Source organism: Tiliqua scincoides, chromosome 13 (genome assembly GCF_035046505.1).
Source record: "Tiliqua scincoides isolate rTilSci1 chromosome 13, rTilSci1.hap2, whole genome shotgun sequence".
Lineage (NCBI taxonomy): Eukaryota > Metazoa > Chordata > Lepidosauria > Squamata > Scincidae > Tiliqua > Tiliqua scincoides.
Window position 1 is genome coordinate 162,364 of NC_089833.1, and position 25,325 is coordinate 187,688.

The following is a 25,325-nucleotide window of genomic DNA, read 5'->3' on the forward strand; positions in this document are numbered from 1 at the left end:
CAAGGCCCTGAAGCTACCTTGTCCTGCATGTGCCATGTGGTCAAGATGGTGGCGCCAGCAGAGCCCTGCTGTGACCCATCTTGTCTGGTCAGTGGTTGGTGAGGAAGAGAGGGCGTACTGGGAGAAGAAGGGATAGTTATTGTGTCTGGGCCACATAGGTCATCCACATAGGTCATCCAAAGGGGACAGGTAAAGTGTAGGGCTATGGCTTAACCCTTTCAATGCACAGTATCCTGCCACCTCTCGGAAGCAGACGTACCAACTCCCAACAGTTACATGTTTCACTTTCCTGTGTTTGAATGCACTACTACAGCTGCCCTTAAGAACATACGAAGAGCCCCACTGGATCAGGCCGAGGGGCCATCTAGTTCAGCTTCCTGGATCTCACGGTGGCCCACCAGATGCCTCAAGGAGCACACAAGGGACCTGCATCCGGGTGCCTCCCCTTGCACCTGGCACTCAGAGACGGCCTGCTCCTAGAACCAGGAGGTTGCACCTGGCCACCATGGCTTGTCACCTGGAATTGCCTTTTCCTCCCTGCTCCCCACGGATTTGATACAAGGCAGGTGACAACCTGGTGCCTGAAGGGCCTCCTGGAGCAGTCTCTGGAGACCTCCTCCAGAAGGGTCTTCTGGCCGCGCACTGCCTCCCTGTGCTTCGGAAGGCCTCCCAAAGGCCCCAGAAGGCCTTCCAGGCTGTGGAGCTGACACGTGGCCTCCCCGTCTCAGACCCCCGGCCCAGCCAGAAGGGGCCTGCAGGCCCTGGGCTGTAGCGGGCAGAAATCTGGCTTGCCAGGGCCCGCTGCGCTGCTGGCGACTGTGGGGAGGCCCGGCTCCGCCGCCTTCCAGGCCCCACTGCACCGGTTGGCGCTGGAGCCCGAGGGCGCTGCAGCCTCCAGAGCGCCTGCGGGACGGAGGGTGCCGCCTAGGGGGACGGGCTCGACGCCGCCCCCCAGCAGCACAGGAGCCACCGGCGGGCACGCGCAAGGCTCGCCAGTCGCGCGGCTCTTCTCGGCCGTTGGCAGGCCTGCGCGGCGTGCTCTTGGGGCGGGGCGGGGCGGCCGGCGCCCCTCCTCCGGGGCAGCAGTGCCGCGGAAGCCCTCCCTCCGGGGCGGGGCCAGCAGGAGCGGCGGGGCGCCGACGCTTCTTCCCCGCTGCGGGTGAGCGCGCCTGGAAGGCCGGTGCCCTGCGGGGAGCGCACGCTGACCCTGCTGCCGCGGAGCCGAGGCCCCTGCAGACCGGCCTGCAGCTGCTCCTGCTCCCCCGGTGGCCGTGGGCAGAGGCCAGACCAGCTGCGGGGCAGCGGCCGCAGGGGGCTCCGGGGACGGGAGTGCCGTCCGGCGCTCACCCTCCGCCTTCCCCCTGCAGCGGCAGCGGCACCCCGGCGATGGCCGGCCAGCCGCTGAGCGACGCGCACCGGCGCTTCCTGCAGGCCCTCCTGCGCCTGGGCATCGTGGAGCGGGCGGAGGCTGGCAGGCTGCACCGCCGCTGCTGCGAGCTGCACGCCGGTGAGTGGCCGGGCTGGGCCGGGCCGGTCGCCCCGCCGTCGGGCAACGCGCGCTGGGCGCGGGTGGGCGCAGGCGGGCAGCTGGGACGGGGAGGGTCCGGGGTGCGGGCCCCGCAGAAGCGTTCGTGGAGGCTTCCGAGGCTCCGCTTGGAGAAGGGGGCCGCCCTCAAGCATCCGAGGGGCGCACGGGGTGGCTCCTGGGCAGGACTGAACCCCGTAGCGGGAAGAGTTTTCCCCTGCAGGGAGAGCTCAGCGGTGGACTCTCCCCCCGGGGGGCTTCCAGACAGAGGCACTTGGGCCTTTCCGGTTTCTCGTCCTCCTCCCGGGGCAGTCGGCGTTTCCTCTGCCTGGGGAGGAGGGCAGCGCAGCCGGAGAAGGTCTGGCGGGCGGAGGTCTGGCTTGGGGAAGAGGGCACAGAGGCACCGCCTGCAGCCTCTCCGTGCACCTGCTCCCCAGTCCATTACGCGCACGACAGGCTGGACGACTTCATCGCCGTGGTCAACGCTCAGCTCCAGCCCCTGTTCATGGAGATCCGGAAGGGCCTGGCGGAAGCCAACGGGAGGACCTACTACGCCCTGGTAAGGCGGACACCTGCTGCCCCCTCGTGGCATCCGAAACAGGCTGGCTGGTGGGGGGTCCCTGCTCAGGAGCAGCAGGTCTGGCTACCCTCCTGCCAGTGAAATACGCAGCTTTCCTGGCTGCAGGGCCGAACCGCACATTTCTCTTAAGCTGTGGGTGGATGCCGGAGGGGGCCAGGAGGGTGGTGGTGGAGTGCAGTTGGAGCAGGCTGGGCATTCTGTGGAGTCCCTTGTGTATCACAGCCCTCCGCTCCTCTGCCCCAGGGCTCACTGCTTGCTTCCTCCCCCCAGGTGAATCTGGCTGAAACAGCCGTGACCAAAATGGCCAGTGACTATTCGGAGAACGAGCTGGAGCTGTTCAAAAAGACTGTAAGTGGGGCTGCACTGGAACAGCCACACCTGTGCCTGCCAGCTGAGCACTTGCTTGCGGGGCCGTTCTCATGTTGAAGAGTGGAAAGTGGGCAGTAGGAGGGAGATGCTCTCTCCTCACTTCCGGGACAGACAAGGGGCAAGTAGGGACTGCCCACTTTTAAGAGTCCTGTTTGATGGAGGAGGGGCAGGGGATGGTGCCCCTCTCCTCAAATGCTTTCCAGTGCAGGTATTTGGTGTCAGAACAGATGGGGCTGCTGGGTGTGGCAAATGTGGCTGCATCTCTTCTGCCCTGGGGATGCACGTCCTGGCTGGGTCTCCCCCCCATCCATAATGGGGCAAAAGGCACCAGGGAGTCTTGCGGCATCTGCCACCAGGAGCTGAATGGCAGTGCAAAGTATTCTTCCTCAGCAGCGGGGGGGGGGGGGGTGTCTCCTGCAGCTGGACCTCATCATTATGTCAGAGACAGGCTTTGCATCCTCCACGGAAATCCTGAATTTGGCTGACCAGCTGAAGCCCAAGAAGATGAAGAAGCGAGAGGCCGAACAGGTGCTCCAGAGCCTGGTGCAGGGCCAGTGGCTGATCGAGGTGACCGATGGCTGGGTGGGCAACCCTCCCCCCTCTGCTCAGGGTGAGCTATTAGGGGTGGTACCACACAGCCTTTGTTCTCTCCCTGCAGAAGGAGGGCGAGTACACCCTGCACACCCGTGGCATCCTGGAGCTGGAGCAGTACATCCTCCGCCACTACCCGGATTCAGCCCGGAAGTGCCACATCTGCCGCAGCCTCGCTATCCAGGTCAGGCTGGTGCAGCCACAGCCTCTGCGGCTCAGTCCTCCTTAAACAGCTGTTGGGTTGGAATGGCTATGCAGGGGCAGAGCCAGGAGGGGAGACTGCTTGGCCTGCCAGCATTCCTACTTCTGTGCTGCTTGGCGTCTGGACCAGCCACTAGCAGCTTTGTTTTTGCTTTAACTACCTTCTGTTCTAGCTCCTCGTAGTTCCTGGGTTGAAGCTAAATTCTTGGGTGGCACAAGCTTTGAACTAGAAACTTCCCCAAAACAGGCTGGGGGGATGAAAGGACACAGCCATACAGTTGGAGCATCCTCTCATTCTGTGGGACCTCTACCATTTCAGAGCCAGGCATGCGAGGACTGTGGGGTTGGGATGCACCTGCCCTGCCTCGCCAAGTATTTCCGAGCCCAGGTGGAGCCTCGCTGCCCTCAGTGCAAGCAGTTCTGGCCTCACAGGATTCCAGGTAAAGGCCCCACCCTGGGAACCCTTTCGTGGAGCCCATTCCCTATGGGGGGTGGGTGGGTCACCCTTAGTCTGCTGTTGAGAAGGAGACACATTGTGATTAACACGGGTGAAAGGTGCCTTTTGGCAAGGAGAGGGAGTGACCAGCAGGAAGCAGTCCCTGGTAGGAACTCATTGGGGATGTGTGTGGCTGTTTTAATGATAGAGTGTTTATTGGGTAGCAGCTTCTGGCTGCTTGGGTGGCTGAGAGAAGCACCAGTGAACAAGACAGTAAGATTTCAACACTGTTTATGAAATTCTGGGCTAGGCTCACAGGCTGAAGGGGCAGCATTTGCAGGGAGCAGGATGTAAACAGAAACAGACCCTAGAGAGCACTGGCTGTCCCTGCTGTCTGCACAGCACAATTCTGCAAAGCTGGGACTGATCAAAAGCCAGCAGCTTTGGTGGAGCTGGCTGGAAGGGGAGGAGAAGGAGGAAGGGGAGAGGGCGAGGCAACTGAGCTCACCAGACTCTTTCTGCTGTCCACCCCCAGAACCTCAGCCACCATCCGGTACCCCAAGAGAGAGCAGACAGACCTCCCTGGCGGAAACCAGGCAGCGATAGGTAGGCGAGCCTTGCGGAGAGGCGCCTGCATCCTCTGTGGATCTGTGCCCTGGCCTGGCCTGGCGCTAGGCGCTGCCTGTGTGTGTTATTTCTTAAAGGATGAAATACAAGTCTTACAATGCTTTTGGATTCAGCAGTCTTTCTGGGGTCTCTGGGACGAGACTTTTAAGGACCATCTTTCAAAGGGGGTCCTGGCTTGCAAACTGCCATTTTCATCCTTTGTGATAGGCAGCTCTCTCCTTCAGCTGACCTCAATGCTTGTTCAGCTTTGGCAGGGTCCCTACTCCCTCCAGGACAGCCCCCAGTACAGAAACTGGGGAAGAAAAGCCTGTCCCACTTCTACCCCCAGCCCGCGGCAGTGGCACACTATACAGGACAGTTGGTGGAAGAGGCCTGGCCCTCTTTGAAGGAGTTTGCTGCTTGCTGGCATTGCTTGGCCATCCTTGCAGCTCAGAAGGGCTTCTGGAGGGCCTTCTGTCCAGAGCAGCAGCTGGGTGGGGGCTGCCTGCCTACTCTGGCCCTTCCACACAGGGGGTGCCACCCGCAAGGGTGGGAATGCCTGGGCTGCAGCTATGAACAACACTAGAGCCAAGAAGTGACAGAAGAGCATCAGTCCCTCCCAGCATCCGCTCTAGATGACCCCCCTCCACAGTTGTAGTCTTGCATGGAAAGAGGGGAGCCTCTTTCTGCCCGCAACTCAGAACAGCTGGGAGACATGTCGTCCACCCCAGCAAAAGCTATGCCCACCAGAAACTGATGGAGAAGCTGGTCTCCAGGGCACGCACATAGTGCCAGTGCTTGGCAGGGATGAACAGGACCTCGCTGGGGCTCAAGATGCAGTCCTGGAAAGGGGCCTCTTCGAATGCAGGGAACCTGGCCAGGTCTGGTTCTTCCACATCTACCTAGAAAGGCAGCAGAGTGTTGGTCTGCTGCCGCCGCCGCCGCACCCCTGTGGAAATCCCCAAACCACCCTGCCTAGTGCCAGCTGTCACCCACCTGGCTGGTGTTGTGCAAGAGGTGTCCTTCATGAGGATACAGCTTCTCTGAATGCTGGGGGGAGTACAGACGGAGGTACTTCTGTCCCATCACCTGCAGTCAGGGTGGACAGGCGCAGAAGGTGCCTGGTCAGCAAGGCCAGCGCTTTGCTTTGGCAGACAAACCCTGCTCAGCCTCCCTCATTTGCTGCAGCAGGAGCCTGGTTTCTGCTCCACAGGAGGGTGAGCTCCCTGCCCCTCCCGTGTCTTCGAAGGATAACCCTAACCCTTTGCAGGCCCATTTCCAGTGCACACTGGTCTCCGGTCCCTGTGCCTCCCCCCCCCAGCAGCAAGGCAGGGCTCGGAGGAAAAGCTCTTGTGAGGCCCATCCCAAACTGGGTCTCTGGGTGAGGCGGCACTAGAAGGGTTGTTTCCCGGCAGCATGTGCTCCTGCTGCTGCCTCCTGCCAGGACCTGCCCCGTAAGCCAGGGAAGTCCCCATCTCATATTACAAGACCGAGCCCCACCTGGGCCTGCCCCTCCTCAGCAGCAGCCTGGCCAGCTGAGGTGGGTTTGGCAGCCAGACCATTGCACTAAAGCAGGGGTCTCCAAACTTTTTCGCCAGAGGGCCGCATCAAATATCTGGCGTGGTGTGGAGGGCCGGAAAAAATTTTTGAATATAAAATTTAAATAAATTTGAGATGGAACTTAGATGAGTGAATAAATGAATGAATGGGCTCATTCATTCAACCTCTCGCCCTCAGAACACCCTCCAGACACAACCAGAGCACAGTTCTGGTCATGCTCAGTTGAGTGGGTCAGTCTTTCAGGGGATAAGAGGTAAAGAGGCTTGCTGTGGGCTGCATCTGACCCCCGGGCTGGGGTTTGGAGACCCTTGCAGTAAAGGACAGACCTGCACCAGGAAGTTTTGCTGGGGGTCGTGATGAAGAGGCGAGATGGTCCCTGCTGGGCCAAACCAGGCGTTGACAGTGATCTCATCCTCGTCCATCTTGCCCAGCGAGCAGTAGTCAGGGACGCCAATGTCCTGTTTCAGTTCTGGGATCTGGCAAGGGTCAGTCAGAGAACAGCCCCACAGGGGCCCACGTATCTCTTTATCCAGCAGACCTACCACACATTGTTCCTGGACAAGTGCTTGGGGCACCAGACCTCCATGGGTGGGTTGAGAATCTCAACCAGGCACCTCTGAAGGGGGGGAAGAACCCAAGCTGGGCTATGGGGGGCATGCATCAATGGCAGTTGGTTGGATTCTCTGCTACCACAGCCAAGACCTTCAGCAGGAAGTTGTTCTGCAGCATGCTGAATATTCCCACCCCCAACTTCCTGTGGGCATCAGGGACTGCCATGACTAGTCCCAGGGTGGTGGTGACATGAAGCCAAAGGCCATTAAGCCACAGCTGACATGACTCAGCAAGTGAGCTGATGCTATTCAGAGTCAGGAAGGCAGGCAAGGTGTTCAGGCAAATGGGGTGGGGGGTCCAAGAGGGCCCTCCCTGCTTGTGTGCTCGGCCCCTCCTCATGCTCTGTATGTATTGCTGAGCAAGGCCAGCTTTGAGGTCCCTTTTGGTCCCCCCTTCCCCTGCAGTTCCTGGGTGAGATCCCAGCACCTGCCAGTGAGCGCAAATCTCTTCCCTTTAGAGATGATGACCAAGGAACCGCAACAGCTGTGCCCAGACATACCTGGTCGAAAAGCTGGTGCTGGGCGAGGTAGCCAACCTGGTTCTGAAATTGTAGAGCAGCAAGACAGAAAGAAAGAGATGTTGCTGAGAAGTTTGACTTGGTACACACACCCAGCTGAGCAACAGAGCTAAGGGTGGATGGACGACCCCCAGCTGCCCTTGCTCATCCCCATGGGGAGGGCACCCCAGCCCACACAACAGTGCCTGAAGAAATGTTCTGAGGACTCTAAAGCCTTGATATTCCTACATCAAGAGGAAGGTGCCATCACCTGTGGTCCACCTGTCCCCACCCCCCACAAAAGGCCCAAACTGTTGGAGTTGGTACAACTCCGTCTGCTTCCAGAGGTGGCAGGATACTGTCCTGAAAGGGTTAAGCCATAGCCCAGTGACCCTACACTTTACCTGTCCCCTTTGGATGACCTGTGCGGGGGTGTGGCCCAGACCCTATAACCTTTCCCTTTGCTCCGAGCACGCCCTCTCTACCTGACCGACCACTGACCAGACAAGGTGGCATCCAGCAGGGCTCTGCTGGTGATGCCATCTTGACCACATGGCATGCAGGACGAGGCAGCTTTATGGCCTTGTTGTCTTTAAGTTAGTGTAACCTCTGATCATAATCAGATGCTGTAAACACACTACAATGGAACCGTGAGTAAATGACTTCTTTTGCAAACTTCAACCAGCCATTGCCGTTTGTCTTTATTGACTAGCAGTCAGCCAGGTGTGGGAGGCTCCCTGGGGTTGATTCCCAGCAAGAGGGGGGGTCTGCTGCTGAAGCTACTCTGCTTCCCCCCTAAAGAGGAAACCAGTTTAAAGATTCCTCCAACACAAACCTCGTTCTCAATGTAGCGGCTGATGAACTCCTCCACCGTCATGAGGGTCTGGGACCACTCCTGGTCCGTGTAGCGAGAGCCCAGCTCCACAGGGACCGTGCGACTGCCTGCCACCTGGCGGATGTAATCTACACTGCAACAAAGCAAAGGGGGACACACTGAGCATAAGAACATAAGAACAGCCCCACTGGATCAGGCCATAGGCCCATCTAGTCCAGCTTCCTGTATCTCACAGCGGCCCACCAAATGCCCCAGGGAGCACACCAGATAACAAGAGATCTCATCCTGGTGCCCTCCCTTGCATCTGGCATTCTGACATAGCCCATTTCTAAAATCAGGAGATTGCGCATACACATCATGGCTTGTACCCCGTAATGGATTTTTCCTCCAGAAACTTGTCCAATCCCCTTTTAAAGGCATCCAGGCCAGATGCCGTCACCACATCCTGTGGCAAGGAGTTCCACAGACCAACCACACGCTGAGTAAAGAAATATTTTCTCTTGTCTGTTCTAACTCTCCCAACACTCAGTTTTAGTGGATGTCCCCTGGTTCTGGTGTTATGTGAGAGTGTAAAGAGCATCTCCCTATCCACTCTGTCCATCCCCTGCATAATTTTGTATGTCTCAATCATGTTCCCCCCCCAGGCGTCTCTTTTCTAGGCTGAAGAGGCCCAAATGCCTTAGCCTTTCCTCATAAGGAAGGTGCCCCAGTCCAGTAATCATCTTAGTCGCTCTCGTTTGCACCTTTTCCATTTCCGCTATGTCTTTTTTGAGATGTGGGGACCAGAACTGGACACAATACTCCAGGTGTGGCCTTACCATAGATAAGCAGGTGACTCGAGTCCCGGGTTCTGGCCCAGCTGCCAACCCCGTGACCTGCTACCTGTGCCCATGGCGCTCGGCAGGGCTGTGCCTCTGGGCAGAAAAGTCTTCCCCGCCTGGCTGGCTGGCTGGCTGGCTGGCTGAGGGTGCTGCATCGTGGAGGGGGTCCCGGCCTTTGCAGCAGGGATCATCAGAGAGGGCTGGCCTCAGCCCCCAGCAGAGCTTCCGCGCCACCCAGCTGGCAGGCGGCCCAAGTGCCGAGCCGCGCTCACCTCCACTTGCTCATGCAGGGCCAGTGGTCGACCAGGCCCTGCAGCACCAGGGGCTTCCCGGGGGCCAGGAAGCGGTCCCTGAAGCGCTCCAGCGACGGGCGGCGGAGGCGGGGCACGGCCGCTGCGGGCTCCACGGCGGGCGGCGGCGGGCCTCTCCGGACCTTCTGCAAAGAGGAGGCGGCGTTGGCGCGGCCAGCGGGCTCGGCCCGGCCCGGCCGGCGAGGGCGCTGCGCGGGGCGCGGACGTACCTTGGGCGCGGGCGGCGGCGCGGCGCCGGGGCCGGGCAGGTGCCGCTGCAGGACGCCGGCGAGCCGCAGCAGGACGCCGTCGAGGACGGGCGCGCCCAGCAGCAGGCCCAGGTCGCAGGCCCGCAGCGCCTCCGGCGAGGCGGCGCCGGCGCGGCACAGGCCGAGCGCGCGGAAGAGGCAGCCGAAGGAGAAGGCGCGGCGCCACTCGCGGTCCACGGCGCGCCAGGCGGCCGCGTTCAGGCGCTCCCAGGCGCGGTCGCAGGCCGCCTCGCTCAGCCGCAGCAGCCCCGGCGGAGGCCCGCGCGCGCCGCCCGCGCCGTACAGCAGGTCGGCCGCCCGCCGCAGCAGCAGCGCCGCGCTGCGCCCCACCGGGGCGCCGAACTCCAGCCGCAGCTCCTCCCGCGCGCCGGGCAGCAGCGCGCGCGCCGCGGCCCAGCAGGGCGGCGCCTCCGGGGAGACGGGCCTCCGCGGGCTGCCTCCGCGCGCAGCAGGCTCCGCCGCCATGCCCGGCACCGCTCCTCCTGTGCAGGCGCGCTGCGCGTGGCCGCTCGCTCGCCTCGCCTGCGGCCGCGGGGGGCGGCGGAGTCGGCGGGCGGGGGCGCGCTTCGGCCGCCGCCCCGCGCCGCTTGCTGCAGGGCTCTGGCTCTGCGCCGCGCACGGGAGCCCCGCTCTCAGCCGGCCTCCCTCGGGACAGGCGTCCCTGCGGCGGAAGGCCTGGCAGCCCCAGCGCGAAGCCCGCCCTGCCGCGCTCCTTCCTTTCCGGCCGGCAGCGCGGAGCTTGCCCTGGTGCCTCCCTGGCTCTGGGCCCTGCTGCAGGCAAGCAGAAGTCGCGCCCAGACTTCAGTGGCGGCACAGAGCGGGGCCTCCGGGGCTCTTGCAGGCGCCTCATTTCTCTGCCGTTCGCAGCGCCACCCAGCCGCTCACAAATCACCTCTGAAAGCTGCCGGAAAAACCTGAACGGGGAAGGTCGGGAGCATTTGGAATTGTGGAGAGCAGAGCCCTGGAGAAAGGTGCCAGGCCTGAGCAGCCTTCTTCTGAAAGCCCCCAGTTGTGTGTGGGTGAGCAGACTCTGCAGGGCACTGACTGCCAAGCCGTAACTTGGGAAGAAGGTGCTCCGCTTTCCGGGGAGCGCTGCCTTTGGCGAGATGTGTGGAGTGACTTCAGGGACCATGAGATTTTATTCCCAGTGGCTGCATTTGCACTGGCTCAGCACGTGCAGGAGGAAAGGATACCCAGAAGACCCCCTTGAGAAAGGCCTAGTGGGAGGAGGGGGAGCCCCAGCACATTGAGAGGTGCATCCTTGCATAGGGGGGCACGATGGGGTTCCTCTGCTCCCCTGCAACTCGCCCTCAAAACCCAGATGGTGGGGTGTGTTGGAGTTGGTACAACTCCGTCTGCTTCCACAGGTGGCAGGATACTGTCCATTGAAAGGGTTAAGCCATAGCCCAGTGACCCTACACTTTTACCTGTCCCCTTTGGATGACCTATGTGGGGGCGCAGCCCAGACACAATAACTATCCCTTCTTCTCCGAGCACGCCCTTTCTTCCTCACCAAACACTGACCAGACAAGATCACTCCCAGCAGGGCTCTGCAGGACACATGCAGGACAAGGTAGTTTCAGGGCCTTGTTGTCTTTAAGTTAGTGTACCTCTGATCCCAGTCAGATGCTGTAACCATACTTCTAATGAACCGTGAGTAAATGAATCTCCTTGCAACTTCAACCAGCCAATGTTGTTTGTCTTTCTTGATTAGCAGTCAGCCGGGTGTGGGAGGCTCCCTGGATTGATTCCCAGCAAGAGGGGGGGGGGTCTGCTGCTGAAGCTACTCTGCTTCCCCCCTAAAGAGGAAACCAGTTTTAAGAGATTCCTCCAACAGGTTATGGGCCCAGGGACCGTGCACTAAGAAACCCAGGGACGTTGCACTAAGGAACGCAGAGACCAGGTACCAAGAAACCTAGGTGGGTTGTGCATTGGGAAGCCCAGATACCTTGAAAGAATATTTTTGATTTTTGGGAACTCTTCCCCACCCAATCGAGAAGGCCGAACTTGCTTGCTAAGCAAACAATGGCAGAAGGAACAGACGTAGGAGCCTTAGCCGTCCAACCAATGGTCAGGCTGAACCCCAAAAGCTTCCACAGCTGGCATTGTAAGATAAAGGCAGAAATACAAATGTATGGAGCCATGCCTGCCCTAAATAAGGAGCGCCCAATGAGCGGAGAAGCTGAAATGGAAAAATGGGATCAGGCAGATGGGAAGGCTAAGTGCCTCATTCTCAGATCCTTAACTGAGCTTCAGTTACCTTATGTTCAAGAGGCTAATACAGCAAAAGATATGATAACGGTCCTGACTGAAACCTATGCAAAGACAGGAGCGAAGGATCAGTTCAGATTGATTAATGATTTGTGTTGCCTCAGATTGGAAAGGAAAGAGGACTGTGATAAATATTGTAGTAAATTGACTCAGCTCTTCAATGACTTAGTGCTCACCAACTTGGTTTTTTTGGAAGACCAAAAGGTGGCATTCCTCATAGGATGTCTTGATGAATCTGTATTTGAAGGCTTTAAGTCAACAATATTTGGAAGAGAGAGAAGGGAGTATAAAGCCGTACTCGCAGAGCTGATATCCTATTGCACACATTTCAGGAAAGGGGACCTTGCAAGTGGATCAGATTACAAAGCAGAGTTTAAGTCACACAAACGACTCCTTCACAAATAAGGGGTCACAGAGGCCACAGAGGGGGAGGCCACAAATAAGGAGTGGCAAAAATTTGCAACTCAAAGCAGCCAGGCAGGAAGGAGCAGCACCTAAGCTCCACCCAAGGTAGAGGGAAGGGTCAGAGAGAGAAACAAAAGAAGGGGGTTGGCAATCCTATTCAGATTTAGGAGCAGCAGCTCAAACCAAGAGAACAATTTTAATCATTGCTTCAGAGAAAAAGTAGAAAAGAAGGAATGGTTTATTGATTCAGGATGCTCATTTCACACATGTTCCATCCAAAGCTTCTTTCAAGAAATGGACACAGACGAGGAAGGTCAGATTACCATAGCTGATGGTAAGAAAGTCCAGATCCAAGGAAAAGGGACAGTGAAAATGAAATGTGTAGCAGACGATTCAATAAACATGACATGTTGGCAACCTTCAGTCTCGAAAGACTATGGTATCGCGCTCTGAATGGTGGTTCTGGAACAGCGTCTAGTGTGGCTGAAAAGGCCGATTTGGGAGTGACAATCCCTTCCACACCGGGAGCAAGTGCAGTCTGTCCCTGGTCTGTCTCCCTGGCTATGGGCCTTCCTTCCTTGCCTCTTTGCCTCAGTCTGTTGGCCAAGTGTCTCTTCAAACTGGGAAAGGCCATGCTGCACAGCCTGCCTCCAAGTGGGCCGCTCAGAGGCCAGGGTTTCCCACCTGTTGAGGTCCACTCCTAAGGCCTTCAGATCCCTCTTGCAGATGTCCTTGTATCGCAGCTATGGTCTACCTGTAGGGCGCTTTCCTTGCACGAGTTCACCATAGAGGAGATCCTTTGGGATCTGGCCATCATCCATTCTCACAACATGACCGAGCCAACGCAGGCGTCTCTGTTTCAGCAGTGCATACATGCTAGGGATGTATGCACTGCTCGTTCCAGGACTTTGTTGTTTGGAACTTTGTCCTGCCAGGTGATGCCAAGGATGCATCGGAGGCAGCGCATGTGGAAAGCGTTCAGTTTCCTCTCCTGTTGTGACCGAAAAGTCCATGACTCGCTGCAGTACAGAAGTGTACTCAGGATGCAAGCTCTGTAGACCTGGATCTTGGTATGTTCCGTCAGCTTCTTGTTGGACCAGACTCTCTTTGTGAGTCTGGAAAACGTGGTAGCTGCTTTACCAATGCGCTTGTTTAGCTCGGTATTGAGAGAAAGAGTGTTGGAGATCGTTGAGCCAAGGTACACAAAGTCATGGACAACCTCCAGTTCATGCGCAGAGATTGTAATGTAGGGAGGTGAGTCCACATCCTGAACCATGACCTGTGTTTTCTTCAGGCTAACTGTAAGTCCAAAATCTTGGCAGGCCTTGCTAAAATGATCCATGAGCTGCTGGAGATCTTTGGCAGAGTGGGTAGTGATAGCTGCATCGTCGGCAAAGAGGAAGTCACGCAGACATTTCAGCTGGACTTTGGACTTTGCTCTCAGTCTGGAGAGGTTGAAGAGCTTTCTGTCTGATCTGGTCTGGAGATAGATGCCTTCTGTTGCAGTTCCAAAGGCATGCTTCAGCAGGACAGCGAAGAAAATCCCAAACAAGGTTGGTGCAAGAACACAGCCCTGCTTCACTCCGCTTCGGATGTCAAAGGGGTCTGATGTGGAGCCATCGAAGACAACAGTGCCCTTCATGTCCTTGTGGAAAGATCTGATGATGCTGAGGAGCCTGGGTGGACATCCTATCTTGGGGAGGATCTTGAAGAGGCCATCTCTGCTGACCAGGTCGAATGCCTTCATGAGATCTATGAAGGCTATAAAGAGTGACTGTCATTGTTCCCTGCATTTCTCCTGCAGTTGTCTAAGGGAGAATACCATATCAGTGGTGGACCTGTTGGCTCGGAATCCACACTGTGTTTCCGGATAGACGCTCTCTGCAAGTACCTGGAGCCTCTTTAGTGCAACTTGGACAAACAGCTTTCCTACAACGCTAAGGAGAGAGATGCCGCGATAGTTGTTGCAGTCACCCCTGTCACCTTTGTTCTTGTACAGCGTGATGATGTTTGCATCCCTCATGTCTTGAGGTACTCCACCTTCTCTCCAGCAAAGACAGAGGATTTCATGCAGCTCAGTGACGATGATCTCTTTGCAGTACTTTAGGACTTCAGCAGGGGTGCTGTCTTTTCCAGGTGCCTTGCCAAAGGCAAGGGAGTCCAGGGCCACGTGAAGTTCTTCTAGGGTTGGTTCACTGTCAAGCTCTTCCAGCACAGGCAGGCACTCAGTGTTGTTCAGTGCTTCTTCGGTGACTACATTTTCTCTGGAATATAGCTCAGAGTAGTGCTGCACCCAGCGTTCCATCTGCTGCGCCCGATCCTGGATGACCTCTCCTACGGCAGACTTCAGAGGGGCAATTTTCTTCTGTGTTGGACCTAGGGCCTGCTTGATACCATCATACATCCCCTTGATGTTGCCCGTGTCAGCTGCTATCTGTATCTCGGAACAGAGCTGGAGCCAGTAGTCGTTAGCACATCTCCTGGCAGTCTGTTGGACTTTGCTGCGAGCAGCTCGGAGGACCTGCAGGTTGCGCTCACTGGGACTGGCCTTGTATGCTGCTTGAGCTCTCCTCTTTTCCTCAATGACTGGTGTCAACTCCTCAGAGTGGGCTTCAAACCAGTTTGCCGCCTTGTTGGTCTTGCCGAATATGGAGAAGGCGGTGTTGTAAACGGTATTCTTGAAATGTTCCCATCTGTTGGATGCATTTGCGTCGGCTGGGCCTGGAAGAGATTCCTCAAGCGCTCGTGCAAATTCCTCCACTTTTCTCTGATCCTGGGTCTTGCTGGTATCAATGCGAGGTCTTCCTTCCTTTTTCGTGTGATGCAGTCGCTTTGTTTGCAGTTTCACTCTGCTGCACACCAGGGAGTGGTCAGTGTCTCAGGCAGCACCCTGATAACTGCATGTGATCTTGATGCTGGGAAGGCTGGAGCGTCTGGTGAGAATCAGGTCGAGCTGGTGCCAGTGCTTTGATCTTGGGTGTCTCCAAGAGACTCTATGTTGGGGCTTTGTGTTGAAGAATGTGTTGCTGACACAGAGACCGTGATGACAGCAAAACTCTAGCAGGCGTTGGCCATTTTCGTTCATCCAGTGCCAAACTGACCTAAGCAAGTGGGTCATGAACCTGTTATCAGCACCAACTCTAGCGTTGAAATCGCCAAGGATGAACAATGGCTCTTTTATAGGCATCTTCTTGATAGTGGTGGCCAGGTCATCATAGAATTTGTCTTTGGCTTCTGCTGGAGACGACAGAGTCGGTGCATAAGCACTGATGAGAGTGACAGGTCCTGCTGATGACTGGAGCTGCAGGGACAAAATTCTTTCACTTCCCACAGTAGGTGGAATGATGGATTTCAGCAGGGTATTTCTGACCGCAAAGCCAACGCCATGTTCCCTGGTTTCGTTTGGTGGTTATCCCTGCCAGAAAAATGAGAAATTTCTCTCCTTGACAGATCCGGAATCTGGCAGCCTAGTCTCTTGAAGGGCGACGATGTCCATCTGCAGTCTGCTCAGTTCCATGTCGATGACAGCTGTTTTGCGTGCGTCGTCTATTTCTTGCAGGTCATCAGAGAAGCCAGGTGTCATTGTCCTAAAGTTCCAGGTGCCCAGCTTTAGGGCAGGAGTTTTCTGTTTTCTGTTGCATGGTGCAGAGTTGTCGATCCGCTTGTCGGTTTTCACCCTAAACCCCACGCACCCCATGAGGTTAATGGACCGTGGCGAGGCAACACCTTACTGGCTGGGGAGTGCCCAGCTTAAGGCGGGCTGTAGCTGCCCAATGAGATGCAATGATCTCTCCCACCGTCGGAAGCAGCCCCTGGCGTCATGCTCTACGCCAATCGAGCGAAGACTTATAACCGGTAACTGCTGCTTCCCGTGTTGTGCCGACACCGTATGGCGAAGTTGGAGTGTCCTCTCCAGTGTGCGAAGTCTGGGTAAAGAAGGTATGGAGGATAGGCTGTTACCCATGCAGCAAATCCCCCCTCTCCACGTTGCTGGAATGGTCCAATGGAAAGGCAGAAGCCAATACGGTTGGTTCCAGCGGCGTCGCAGGAGTTGCCAGAACGTGACTGTTCAGCCATGAACTGCCTCAGGGACTCCGGCTCCTGATTTTGCCTCGAGGTTGACTCCTGAAGCCTTTTCCACAACTGGATATAGCCACAAGGTAGTGGAGGTTTGAGGTCAGAGTTTCCTTCTCTTAGATGAGCTGCCTTCCTAGGCTGACGAGTCCCATCTACCCGGTATTGCAGAGGGAGAGCAATACTTCTGTTTGCCCCTGTTCCCCCTCTGCAATCCCTCCCTCCCCCTCCCCCTCAATAAACGTTACAGTAAATGATGTTGTGTATTCTCCAGACATAAGTGGAAACATGCTGAGTGTATCAAAGATGGTCAAACATGGGCACACAGTTCACAGAAAAAGGCTGTGACATAATACAAGTAAGTGATAATACTTTAACAGCTCAAGGTGTTAAAGCTCCATCAAGAGATGGAGTTTATGTTTTAGATTTGTGCCAAGAAGAAGCACAGCTGATGAGTGCCAAGCAAACCTGCAGCAAAGACTGTTTGAACTTGTGGCACCGCAGGCTGGGACACAGAGACACAGCTGCAGTCCTGGACTTGCAAAACAAGGACCTCGCAAAAGGATTACAGGTAAAACACAATGAGAACCATCCAGACAGATGTGCATGTTGCATCAAAGGCAAGGCAGTCAGTCCATCCTTCCCAAAGAGGACTGAACAGCGCAGCACCAGAGTTCTGGAAATTGTTCACAGTGATCTAGTAGGTCCAATGCCCAGTCACTCACTAGGGAACTATAAATATATACTAACGTTTGTAAATGATTTCTCGAGATATACAGTGATTTATCTGCTGAGAGAGAAAAATGAAGTTCCTGAAATGCTCAGAAAATACCTAGCAATGGTGAGGAACAAGTTTGAAAGGAATCCTGGCGCGTTGCAGACTGACAACGGTGGTGAGTACACCTCACAGCACACAAAGTCACTTCTAGAAAGCCAAGGAATCAAACACAGAATAACTATACCATACACAGCAGAACAAAATGCTGTTGCAGAACGCAAAAATCGAAGCCTCTTAGAAATGGCTAGATGCATGCTGACTGATGCAGAGCTACCCACAAATTTTTGGAGTGAAGCGATAATCACTGCCAACTATTTGCAAAACAGACTACCCACAAAGGGTGTTGTAAGCAACAAAACCCCTTTTGAGCTGTGGCATGGCAGGGCACCAGACATGAAGCATCTTCGCGTGTTTGGATGCAAAGTCTATACCTATGTTCCAAAGGAGAAAAGGTCCAAGCTAGACCTGAGAGCTGAAGAAGGTCTCTTCATGGGATATGCTCCAGGAACAAAAGGTTACAAAGTTATGGACATGCACACTGGAAAGATGACCACTAGGCATGGTCTATACTTTGCAGAGAATGAAAAGGCTGACAAGCAAAAGGTTCATTAATGGTCAATCACAGACAGATGAGGAACTCATGTATGTACCAGTTTATCATAACAGCATACCAGGACCCTCATCACCAGAGTCTGAGACCAGTGCAGCAGAAGAGGAGACTGATGAAGAAGAGGAACTGCTGGAGCCAGAAGTTGCTGCAGAGGCAGACCAAGTTCCAGCAGAACCCAGACGTTCATCCCGAGAGAACAAAGGCGTTCCACGTTGGGCTGACCTACCTTGCAAGGTCGTCGTCAGAACGTGAACCAGAATCCTGGGAAGAGGTAGAAGCAATGCCTGCAGATGTATCAAGTAAGTGGAAAAGGGCTGCACAAGAAGAAACAGCTGCACTACACAAAAACAAAACATGGAAATTAACCAAGTTACCTCAAAATAAAAAGGCAATAGGGTGCAAATGGGTCTTTAAGGCCAAAACAAATGCACAAGGTCAAATAGAGCACTATAAAGCAAGGCTTGTAGCCAAAGGTTTCTCCCAGAAATATGGAGAAGACTTTGATGAAGTTTTTGCACCTGTAGTTAAACACACTACTATAAGACTGCTTCTAAGCATAGCTGCTTCAAGGAATATGTCTGTCCAACATTTAGATGTTAAGACTGCATTTCTCCATGGAGAAATTAAAGAGAAGCTTTACATGAAACAACCACCAGGTTTCACAGACAGCAAGAAGGCTCATCTAGTATGCAAACTTCAGAAGGGGCTGTATGGCTTAAAGCAATCAGTCAAAGCTTGGAACGAAAAACTGCACTACATGCTGACACAACTACACTTCACACAAGGTGCAGCAGACCAGTGTCTGTACACAAGACAAAAGGATGGAAAATGGACTTATGTCTTGGTTTACGTGGATGACTTGCTATGTTTTTATGAGAAAGGACAAGATTACAAAGAAATAGTTAACCACTTGAAGAAAGAAGTGGAAATGAAAGAACTGGGAAAGGTGACTTATTACTTGGGTATGCAAGTAGAAAAAGAACAAGATGGAAGTTTTCTTCTTAGCCAGAAAACAAAGATTCTGGACTTGTTGGAGTCACTAGGACTCAAAGATGCACACCCAGCACACCAATGGAGACCAACTTTCTCAAACAAACTGATGAAAGTGAACCTCTCCCAAACAATACACAATACAGAGAAGCAGTGGGCTGATTGCTTTATCTTTCAAACACAACTAGTCCGGACATTGCGAGTTCTGTTGGAATTCTGAGTAGGAAAAATAATTCTCCCACAAAATGGGACTGGCTTGGAGTGAAAAGGGTTGCAAGGTACCTAAAAGGCACCCAAGACTTCAAACTGAAGTTGCCAGCCAGTGAAAGACCCAAGTTAGTAGTCTACAGTGACTCAGATTGGGGAGAAGACAGAACTGACCGAAAGTCAACAAGTGGACATTTGGCTTTGTATGGAAATGGAGCAATCAGCTGGGCAAGCAGAAAACAAACCTCTGTTGCTCTTTCTTCCACAGAAGCAGAATATGTATCTGCATCAGAAACATGCAGAGAGGTAATGTGGCTTTGTAAATTGTTGGATGATTTGGGCATAGATGAACAAAAGCCAATCCAGGTGTTTGAAGACAACCAGAGTTGTATCAGATTGGCACAGTCAGAAAGCCACAATGCACGCACCAAGCACATAGATATCAGAAACCACTTTGTGCGTGACATGATTAAGAAAGGACTTGTCAGGATAGACTACTGTCCAACCCAAGAAATGATAGCAGACATTCTGACCAACCTGCTAACAAAAGATAAGTTCCAGAGTCTACGTGAAAGTATGAATAAACTGGACTTGGGCATCCGGAGTTGAGAAGGGGTATTGGAGTTGGTACAATTCCGTCTGCTTCCACAGGTGGCAGGATACTGTCCATTGAAAGGGTTAAGCCATAGCCCAGTGACCCTACCTTCTCCATGGCCCAGTGACCCTCCAACCTGTCCCCTTTGGATGACATATGTGGGGGCATGGCCCAGACACAATAACTATCCCTTCTTCTCCGAGCACGCCCTCTCTTCCTCACCAACCACTGACCAGACAAGATTGCTCCCAGCAGGGCTCTGCTGGTGACGCCAACTTGACCACATGGCACATGCAGGACGAGGCAGCTTCAGGGCCTTGTTATCTTTTAAGTTAGAGTAACCTCTGATCTCAATCAGATGCTGTAACCATACTTCTAATGAACCGTGAGTAAATGAATCTCCTTGCAACTTCAACCAGCCAATGTTCTTTGTCTTTCTTGATTAGCAGTCAGCCGGGTGTGGGAGGCTCCCTGGGTTGATTCCCAGCAAGGGGGGGGGGGCTCTGCTGCTGAAGCTGCTCTGCTTCCCCCCTAAAGAGGAAACCAGTTTTAAGAGCTTCCTCCAACAGGGTGTTGGGTACTAGTGCAAGTGACATAACAGCCCTAGGTAAGTGTCTGCCGTGCCCCCTGTTGTGTCCCACATCTGAAGGCAGCTGTCTGAGTGGCTCTCGGCACTAGCAAAGTCATCGGTTCTGCTCAGAAATGTACCATTTAAAAATAAAAATAATGGACGAAGAAACTTGGGAGAGGAGAGGCAAATAACTCGAGGCATGGATTTTTGGCAGACATTATCAGGTCCCCCCCTTACCATCTCTTCTCCACACTCAGAATGCCCAGCTTCTTCCACCTGGCCTTACAGGACCTGGTCTGCAGCCCCCTCCTCACTCTGGTTGCCCTCCTCTGGACCTGCTCCTGTTTGTCAATGTTCAGCTGCGGCGCCCAGAATGGGGCAGGGCCCTCCAGGTGCCCTGGAGTATGATGGTCCTATGATGGACTATGATGGTCCTTTCCAAATCCTCATGTGCACCAGAGTGAGGAGGAGCCACAGAGGCCCTGCAGTCCCAGAGGAGAGCTTTCCTTCTGCTGACTTCCTGGAGGATCTTTGCCATCTGCTGCTGGCTGGCATTGGAGCCTCGCTTCCACTTCTCCATCACACTTTCTGGAACCAGGATTCTCACCAGCCTCTCTGCAATTCACAGATGATGTTAGAGGCCGGATTTCCTGCGTTCTGTTGCCAGCTAGCCTCCTATTCTGTACAGACAGTCCCTGGAAGAACTGAATGTCACCGCAAAGAAACTTTGGAGAATACGAGCATGCTGACACTTTCAGCCAAGAGGTTGTGAGCAAAAGGAGGCCTTGTGGGTCTTGCCGTGTGTCACCTGTGGAGGGGCTGGCCCTGGGAGGATCTTTTACATTTGGAACAGTGTGTTACATTTGGAACACATGTGCATTTCAGGGCATTGCCCTCTTTGGGCTGAAAGGCCACCTGTCCCAGCCTTTCTCTGTCCATGTGGGGCTGGCTCCAGGCAAGACGACCCCAGGTGGGTCCCCTCCTGCTTGGGTGGCCTCTTGGTGTGGTGACAGAGGTTGGCCCCTTGCCTTCATGTCAGACTAGCAGCGGCAGCCACGATCTCCTTCCCAAGTCATGCCAGCATCCCATCAAGAACAAAGGAAACCTTCAATTGCCACCAGCACAGCCAGGGAAGGGGGCCCTGACTGGCTTGTGCTTGCCAGCTCTGACTGGGCCTAGTGTACCTTGGGGAACCTGAGCAGGTATCAGCAGTTCCTCCCGTCGGGACACATGGGCCTCCCTGTGACTTCCCTCTTGTGCCCATTGGCAAGTCAGAGGGATTGAAGCTTCATGGACTGCAACACCCGGGGGGGGGGGGTAGTGCCAGGCTCAGCACAGCCTACTGGTGCCAGCCTGGCTGTGCTCAGCTGGCTCTGGAGCCCACCTGGCAGTCCAAGCAACTCTGCCTCCTTCGTGCTCACCCAGCCAACCTGACTGCCTTGGTCTGAGTTGCTCCTCTGCCACGACCAGTCAGCCACTCCCTCTCAGCTTCAATGACTCCCGCACTTTGCAGGGTTGTTGTAAGGGTTCCTTCAAGAATCCCTAGCATGTATTCACTGCTGAAACAGAGACGCCTGCATTGGCTTGGTCATGTTGTGAGAATGGATGATGGCCGGATCCCAAAGGATCTCCTCTATGGAGAACTCGTGCAAGGAAAGCGCCCTACAGGTAGACCACAGCTGCGATACAAGGACATCTGCAAGAGGGATCTGAAGGCCTTAGGAGTGGACCTCAACAGGTGGGAAACCCTGGCCTCTGAGCGGCCTGCTTGGAGGCAGGCTGTGCAGCATGGCCTTTCCCGGTTTGAAGAGACACTTTGCCAACAGTCTGAGGCTAAGAGGCAAAGAAGGAAGGCCCCTAGCCAGGGAGACAGACCAGGGACAGACTGCACTTGCTCCCAGTGTGGAAGGGATTGTCACTCCCGAATCGGCCTTTTCAGCCACACTAGACGCTGTTCCAGAACCACCATTCAGAGCGCAATACCAGAGTCTTCCGAGACTGAAGGTTGCCAACTACTAGTACACCTTCAAGAAAGAGCTGGTTCTCAATGGCAGGGGTGGGCTTGACAGGATGACCTGTCAACCTCCTCTGAAGGGGATGGGGGGGTCCATTCTTGTTTGCCAGCAACCACCCTTGACCCCCTGATTCCATTGGCAGAGCACTGATGTTGACTGAGGAGGCCAAACTGAGAGCATGCTCAGCCTAATGACCTTTTCCGAGGAAAGCTGGCTCTTGGGTGCCTCACCCCCTGCTGGTCCCTATGGGTGAGAAGGCCCTTCTCACCCTCTTGACATGGTGTGCAAGCAAGAAGGGTCACAGCAGAGCTGTGCTCTTGCCCTGTGCTGGCGTCCCAAGGAGCTCCCAGAAGCAGCCAGGCAGCCGGGGTGAGGGGTCCCACTCCGCCAGGGCTTGCCTGTCTCGGCAGTCCTTCCCCCTTTCCCACCTCCCTTTGGTTGCCCATTTGAATCAATCTCCCTGGCTCTGCTTCCGTTTGGGGAGGGGGTTGTTTGGGAAGAGGCTGTGTACCCACTCAGCCGTTCACCACTCAAGTCCTAAGTGGGCATTTTTACGAGACGGATCGATTTTTTAAATGACAGCATCTGTTTGCTTGTACACATTTGTTTAAAATTCCTCCCCTGGCAATTATAGCAGGAGCTCAGTGAGTAATAACCAGCTGTGTGAATTAGCAGGGAGAGGAAGCCGGGATGCGATCTGTGAAGGGAGGCGGAAGTCATGGCCAGAGGTAATGAACATGCAACAGATGCAGCCCCGTCTCTGTGGTCCCAGAAAGGGACTTATAAATTCTGAGCGCTGTTGACTGGCAACTCCCAGGCAGCAGCCATGGAAGTTCTTCCAGAGAGGAGCAAACCTCTCCTCTCTCTGCTTGCCTGGCACAGCCCTGGGTCTCCCATCGACTTTGGCCAGCCCTTTCACCTCTCCCCAGGCATGACCTGGCCAGGTCCTGTTAGCAGCTTGGCTTTCCGGAACACCTTGCTCTTGGGCCTTGGCTGTGGCATGTGCTGGCTCCCCTGTGTCAGCTGCAAATCCGTGTGCCAGTCCAGAGCTTGTCCTGATCAGGACCTGGTTGTGTGCCCTGCTAGCCTTGGGTCCCCACCAGAGAGGTCCGGCGACCACCTTGGCTGGCTCGCTTGGGCGATCCTCCTGCGCCCTTTGCTGTGCTGCCCACCTCTCACAGGTCCCCTGCACAGGAGTCGGACAATATGATGAAGCACGTGTGCTGTGTTCATTGTTCTAGCAGGGCACTTTCCTGCCACTGAGCAGGCTGCTTCGACGCAAGCCGACAGCCTTGCCCATCCCCACTGAGTGTCGTGATGGGGGGGGGGGTAATGACCGTGATGTCTTCATCAACCTGTTCCCAGCATTGTGTTTTTCACGGCCATCTGCTCTGCGGAGAGTCGCAGCTGCCGGGTCGCACAAATAGCTCTGCTGTGTACTTTCGCAGAGAACAACACATTGCCATCATTTTCTGATATTACTGGCTGGAATAACTAACCAAGATAAGGTGACATTACCCCTCCCTGACACTGCTGCATTTGGCGCGTGTGGGCTGGAGACGGGGCGTTCTGGGCTGGGGAACTTCCTGCCGGTGTTACGTGAAAATCCCCTTTTCCTTCCAAGTTGTGTTTTTATATCTGGTTATGTATTTTGGACTAAAATGCAGGCCTAAAACTTCTCTTACAGGCCACAAAAGGAGTCAAATCATAAGCTCACTCATTTCTCATGTTGTTGGCCACCTTCAGTCTGGGAAGACTCATTTTCTCTAGAGACACTGGAAATGTCTTTATTGTTTAAGTCAATCACTGAATATGCAAACACCTTAAAGGAGGAGGACTTTGGCAGCAAAGTCTATCACCTATTGTTAACTAAATCACAGCCATTAAGCTACCTCCAGACTCCAAAATCCAGTAGCAACAGGAAGCAAGCTACTCCCCCCTCCCCCAGAGTCAGGCTTTGCTGATAGCTGATTTCTGGACCCTTCTACCCTTTGTTTTACATACTCCACATGTATACTGAGCATGTGCACAGCTCTGGGATACTTCCGGTCAGTTTAGGTCAGCTTCCAGGTCACACAACCCTTTTAAGAGAGAACTCAGAGCACATGTCTCTCTCTGGCTGCCCTCCCATGGGAGTGGTCCTTCCTAGGACTCTTTCCCATCCAACTGCTCCCCAGACAGGTAAATATATCTTGCGTCTAAAACTCTTTCCCTTCTTCCCTATCTATTCCTCCCTTCTTCCCCCATCTTTAGTTAGCAAACTGGGTTTAGCAGATTAAGGAACCCCTAAAATACTTCCCTACAACCTATCCGTTTCTGATTCCTTTTCGGATGCACCCAAATATATAGCACATGCAGCCACCATAAGCTAGGTACACTAGACACAAGTACTAGAAATCTATACTTATCAATTCTCCATGTGTATTATGTTTACCTTTGTGTGTTTTTGCAATAAAATATAATCCTTTGATTGAAAGTTACCTTTCTCCCAGTCTCCTCTTTAAGCTAAACAAGGGATTTCTTTGCTCTACGCTGTCTTGTTATCCAGCCTGCGATCCTAAAAGTTTCCAAAAGGCTAATATACTAATTCCCCTAAACAAAACAGCCTTTTTGGTAACACCAGGCCCAGGAAACCAGACACTGCCTCTTCTGGGCTTGGCACAGGGCTTTTGCTCTCCAACCTGCTTCCCAGGGGAGAGCCAAGTCTGCTCATGCTGCCAGCCGACTGAGTTGAACAGGGCATAGCAGATGTGCTGGCAGCCAGCCCCATGTTCAGTCCCGAGGCTTGTCTTTTCAAAAGTAAGGTCCATTGTGCAGAAGAGGGCTCACACCCAGAAAAGCATGTGTATGCTGGCACCCTCAAGGACGTTGTGGACATTGTGCTGGATCTGTGTGCCATTGGTGTAGGGCAGCAGTCTCCAAACTTTTTGGCAAGAGGGCCACATCAAATATCTGGCGTGGTGAGGAGGGCCAGAAAAAAATTTAAATATAAAATTTAAATAAATAAATTAGAGATGGAACTTAAATGAGTGAATGAATGAATGAATGCACTCATTCATTCAACCTTTTTGGCCCTCAGAACACTCTCCAGGCACAATCAGAGCACAGTTCTGGTCATATCCAGTTGAGTGGGTCAGAGGCTGTCAGGGGACAAGAGGTTGGCTGCGGGCCAGAAAGAGGCTTGCTGTGGGCCGTGTCTGGCCCCCAGGTCGGGGTTCAGAGACCCCTGGTGTAGGGTCTGAACAGGGTTGGGCTGCTAGTGGTCATATGCATGTAGATGTGAATGTCAAGATGCTTCCATTTCTGGAGACTGAAGGAGGGAACTAAAGCCTGAAATAGTCACATTCACACAAACAAAACTTTTACATAAGACATAAGAACAGCCCCACTGGATCAGGCCCATCTAGTCCAGCTTCCTGCATCTCACAGCGGCCCACCAAATGCCCCAGGGAGCACACCTGATAACAAGAGACCTCATCCTAGTGCCCTCCCTTGCATTCTGACATAGCCCATTTCTAAAATCAGGAGGTTGCACATACACAACATGGCTTGTAACCCGTAATGGATTTTTCCTCCAGAAACTTGTCCAATCCCCTTTTAAAGGCATCCAGGTCAGAT

At 54.3% G+C, this 25,325-nt stretch overlaps 3 protein-coding genes across 3 annotated transcripts in view; 1 reads left to right on the forward strand and 2 right to left on the reverse strand.

Annotated features, from left to right (window-relative positions):
• Positions 1-1,061: 1,061 nt before the first annotated feature.
• Positions 1,062-4,431, forward strand: NSMCE1 (NSE1 homolog, SMC5-SMC6 complex component). The gene is made up of 8 exons (XM_066640509.1): positions 1,062-1,159; positions 1,368-1,507; positions 1,963-2,084; positions 2,376-2,453; positions 2,895-3,041; positions 3,133-3,249; positions 3,586-3,706; positions 4,238-4,431. Exons 2-8 carry the CDS (start codon positions 1,387-1,389, stop codon positions 4,306-4,308), a joined length of 777 nt encoding a protein of 258 aa, XP_066496606.1. The 5' UTR covers positions 1,062-1,159; positions 1,368-1,386; the 3' UTR covers positions 4,309-4,431.
• KDM8 (lysine demethylase 8) lies at positions 3,899-9,656 on the reverse strand. The gene is made up of 7 exons (XM_066640785.1): positions 9,153-9,656; positions 8,905-9,068; positions 7,812-7,944; positions 6,980-7,021; positions 6,195-6,344; positions 5,305-5,397; positions 3,899-5,210 (listed from the first exon to the last, which is right to left on the reverse strand). The coding sequence occupies exons 1-7, from the start codon at positions 9,654-9,656 to the stop codon at positions 5,046-5,048; spliced, it is 1,251 nt and encodes a 416-aa protein (XP_066496882.1). The 3' UTR covers positions 3,899-5,045.
• Positions 9,657-19,933: 10,277 nt separating this feature from the next.
• COG7 (component of oligomeric golgi complex 7) overlaps positions 19,934-25,325 on the reverse strand; it is a 134,588-nt gene continuing 129,196 nt past the window's right edge. Inside the window, exon 19 of the transcript XR_010795036.1 lies at positions 19,934-19,944. The gene's annotated coding sequence lies outside the window, so the exon portion shown is untranslated. The remainder of the gene's footprint in view (positions 19,945-25,325) is intronic.

Excerpts from the sequence above, each read along its gene's own strand:
- NSMCE1 (XM_066640509.1), top strand. The coding sequence starts at position 1,387 with ATGGCCGGCCAGCCGCTGAGCGACGCGCACCGGCGCTTCCTGCAGGCC. Across the intron at positions 2,085-2,375 it reads GGAGGACCTACTACGCCCTG|GTGAATCTGGCTGAAACAGC; the intron begins GTAAGGCGGACA and ends TCCTCCCCCCAG. Across the intron at positions 2,454-2,894 it reads TGGAGCTGTTCAAAAAGACT|CTGGACCTCATCATTATGTC; the intron begins GTAAGTGGGGCT and ends TGTCTCCTGCAG.
- KDM8 (XM_066640785.1), bottom strand. The coding sequence starts at position 9,656 with ATGGCGGCGGAGCCTGCTGCGCGCGGAGGCAGCCCGCGGAGGCCCGTC. Across the intron at positions 7,945-8,904 it reads CCCTGCATGAGCAAGTGGAG|TGTAGATTACATCCGCCAGG; the intron begins GTGAGCGCGGCT and ends GCTTTGTTGCAG. Across the intron at positions 5,398-6,194 it reads AGCAAAACTTCCTGGTGCAG|GTGATGGGACAGAAGTACCT; the intron begins GTCTGTCCTTTA and ends CCCTGACTGCAG.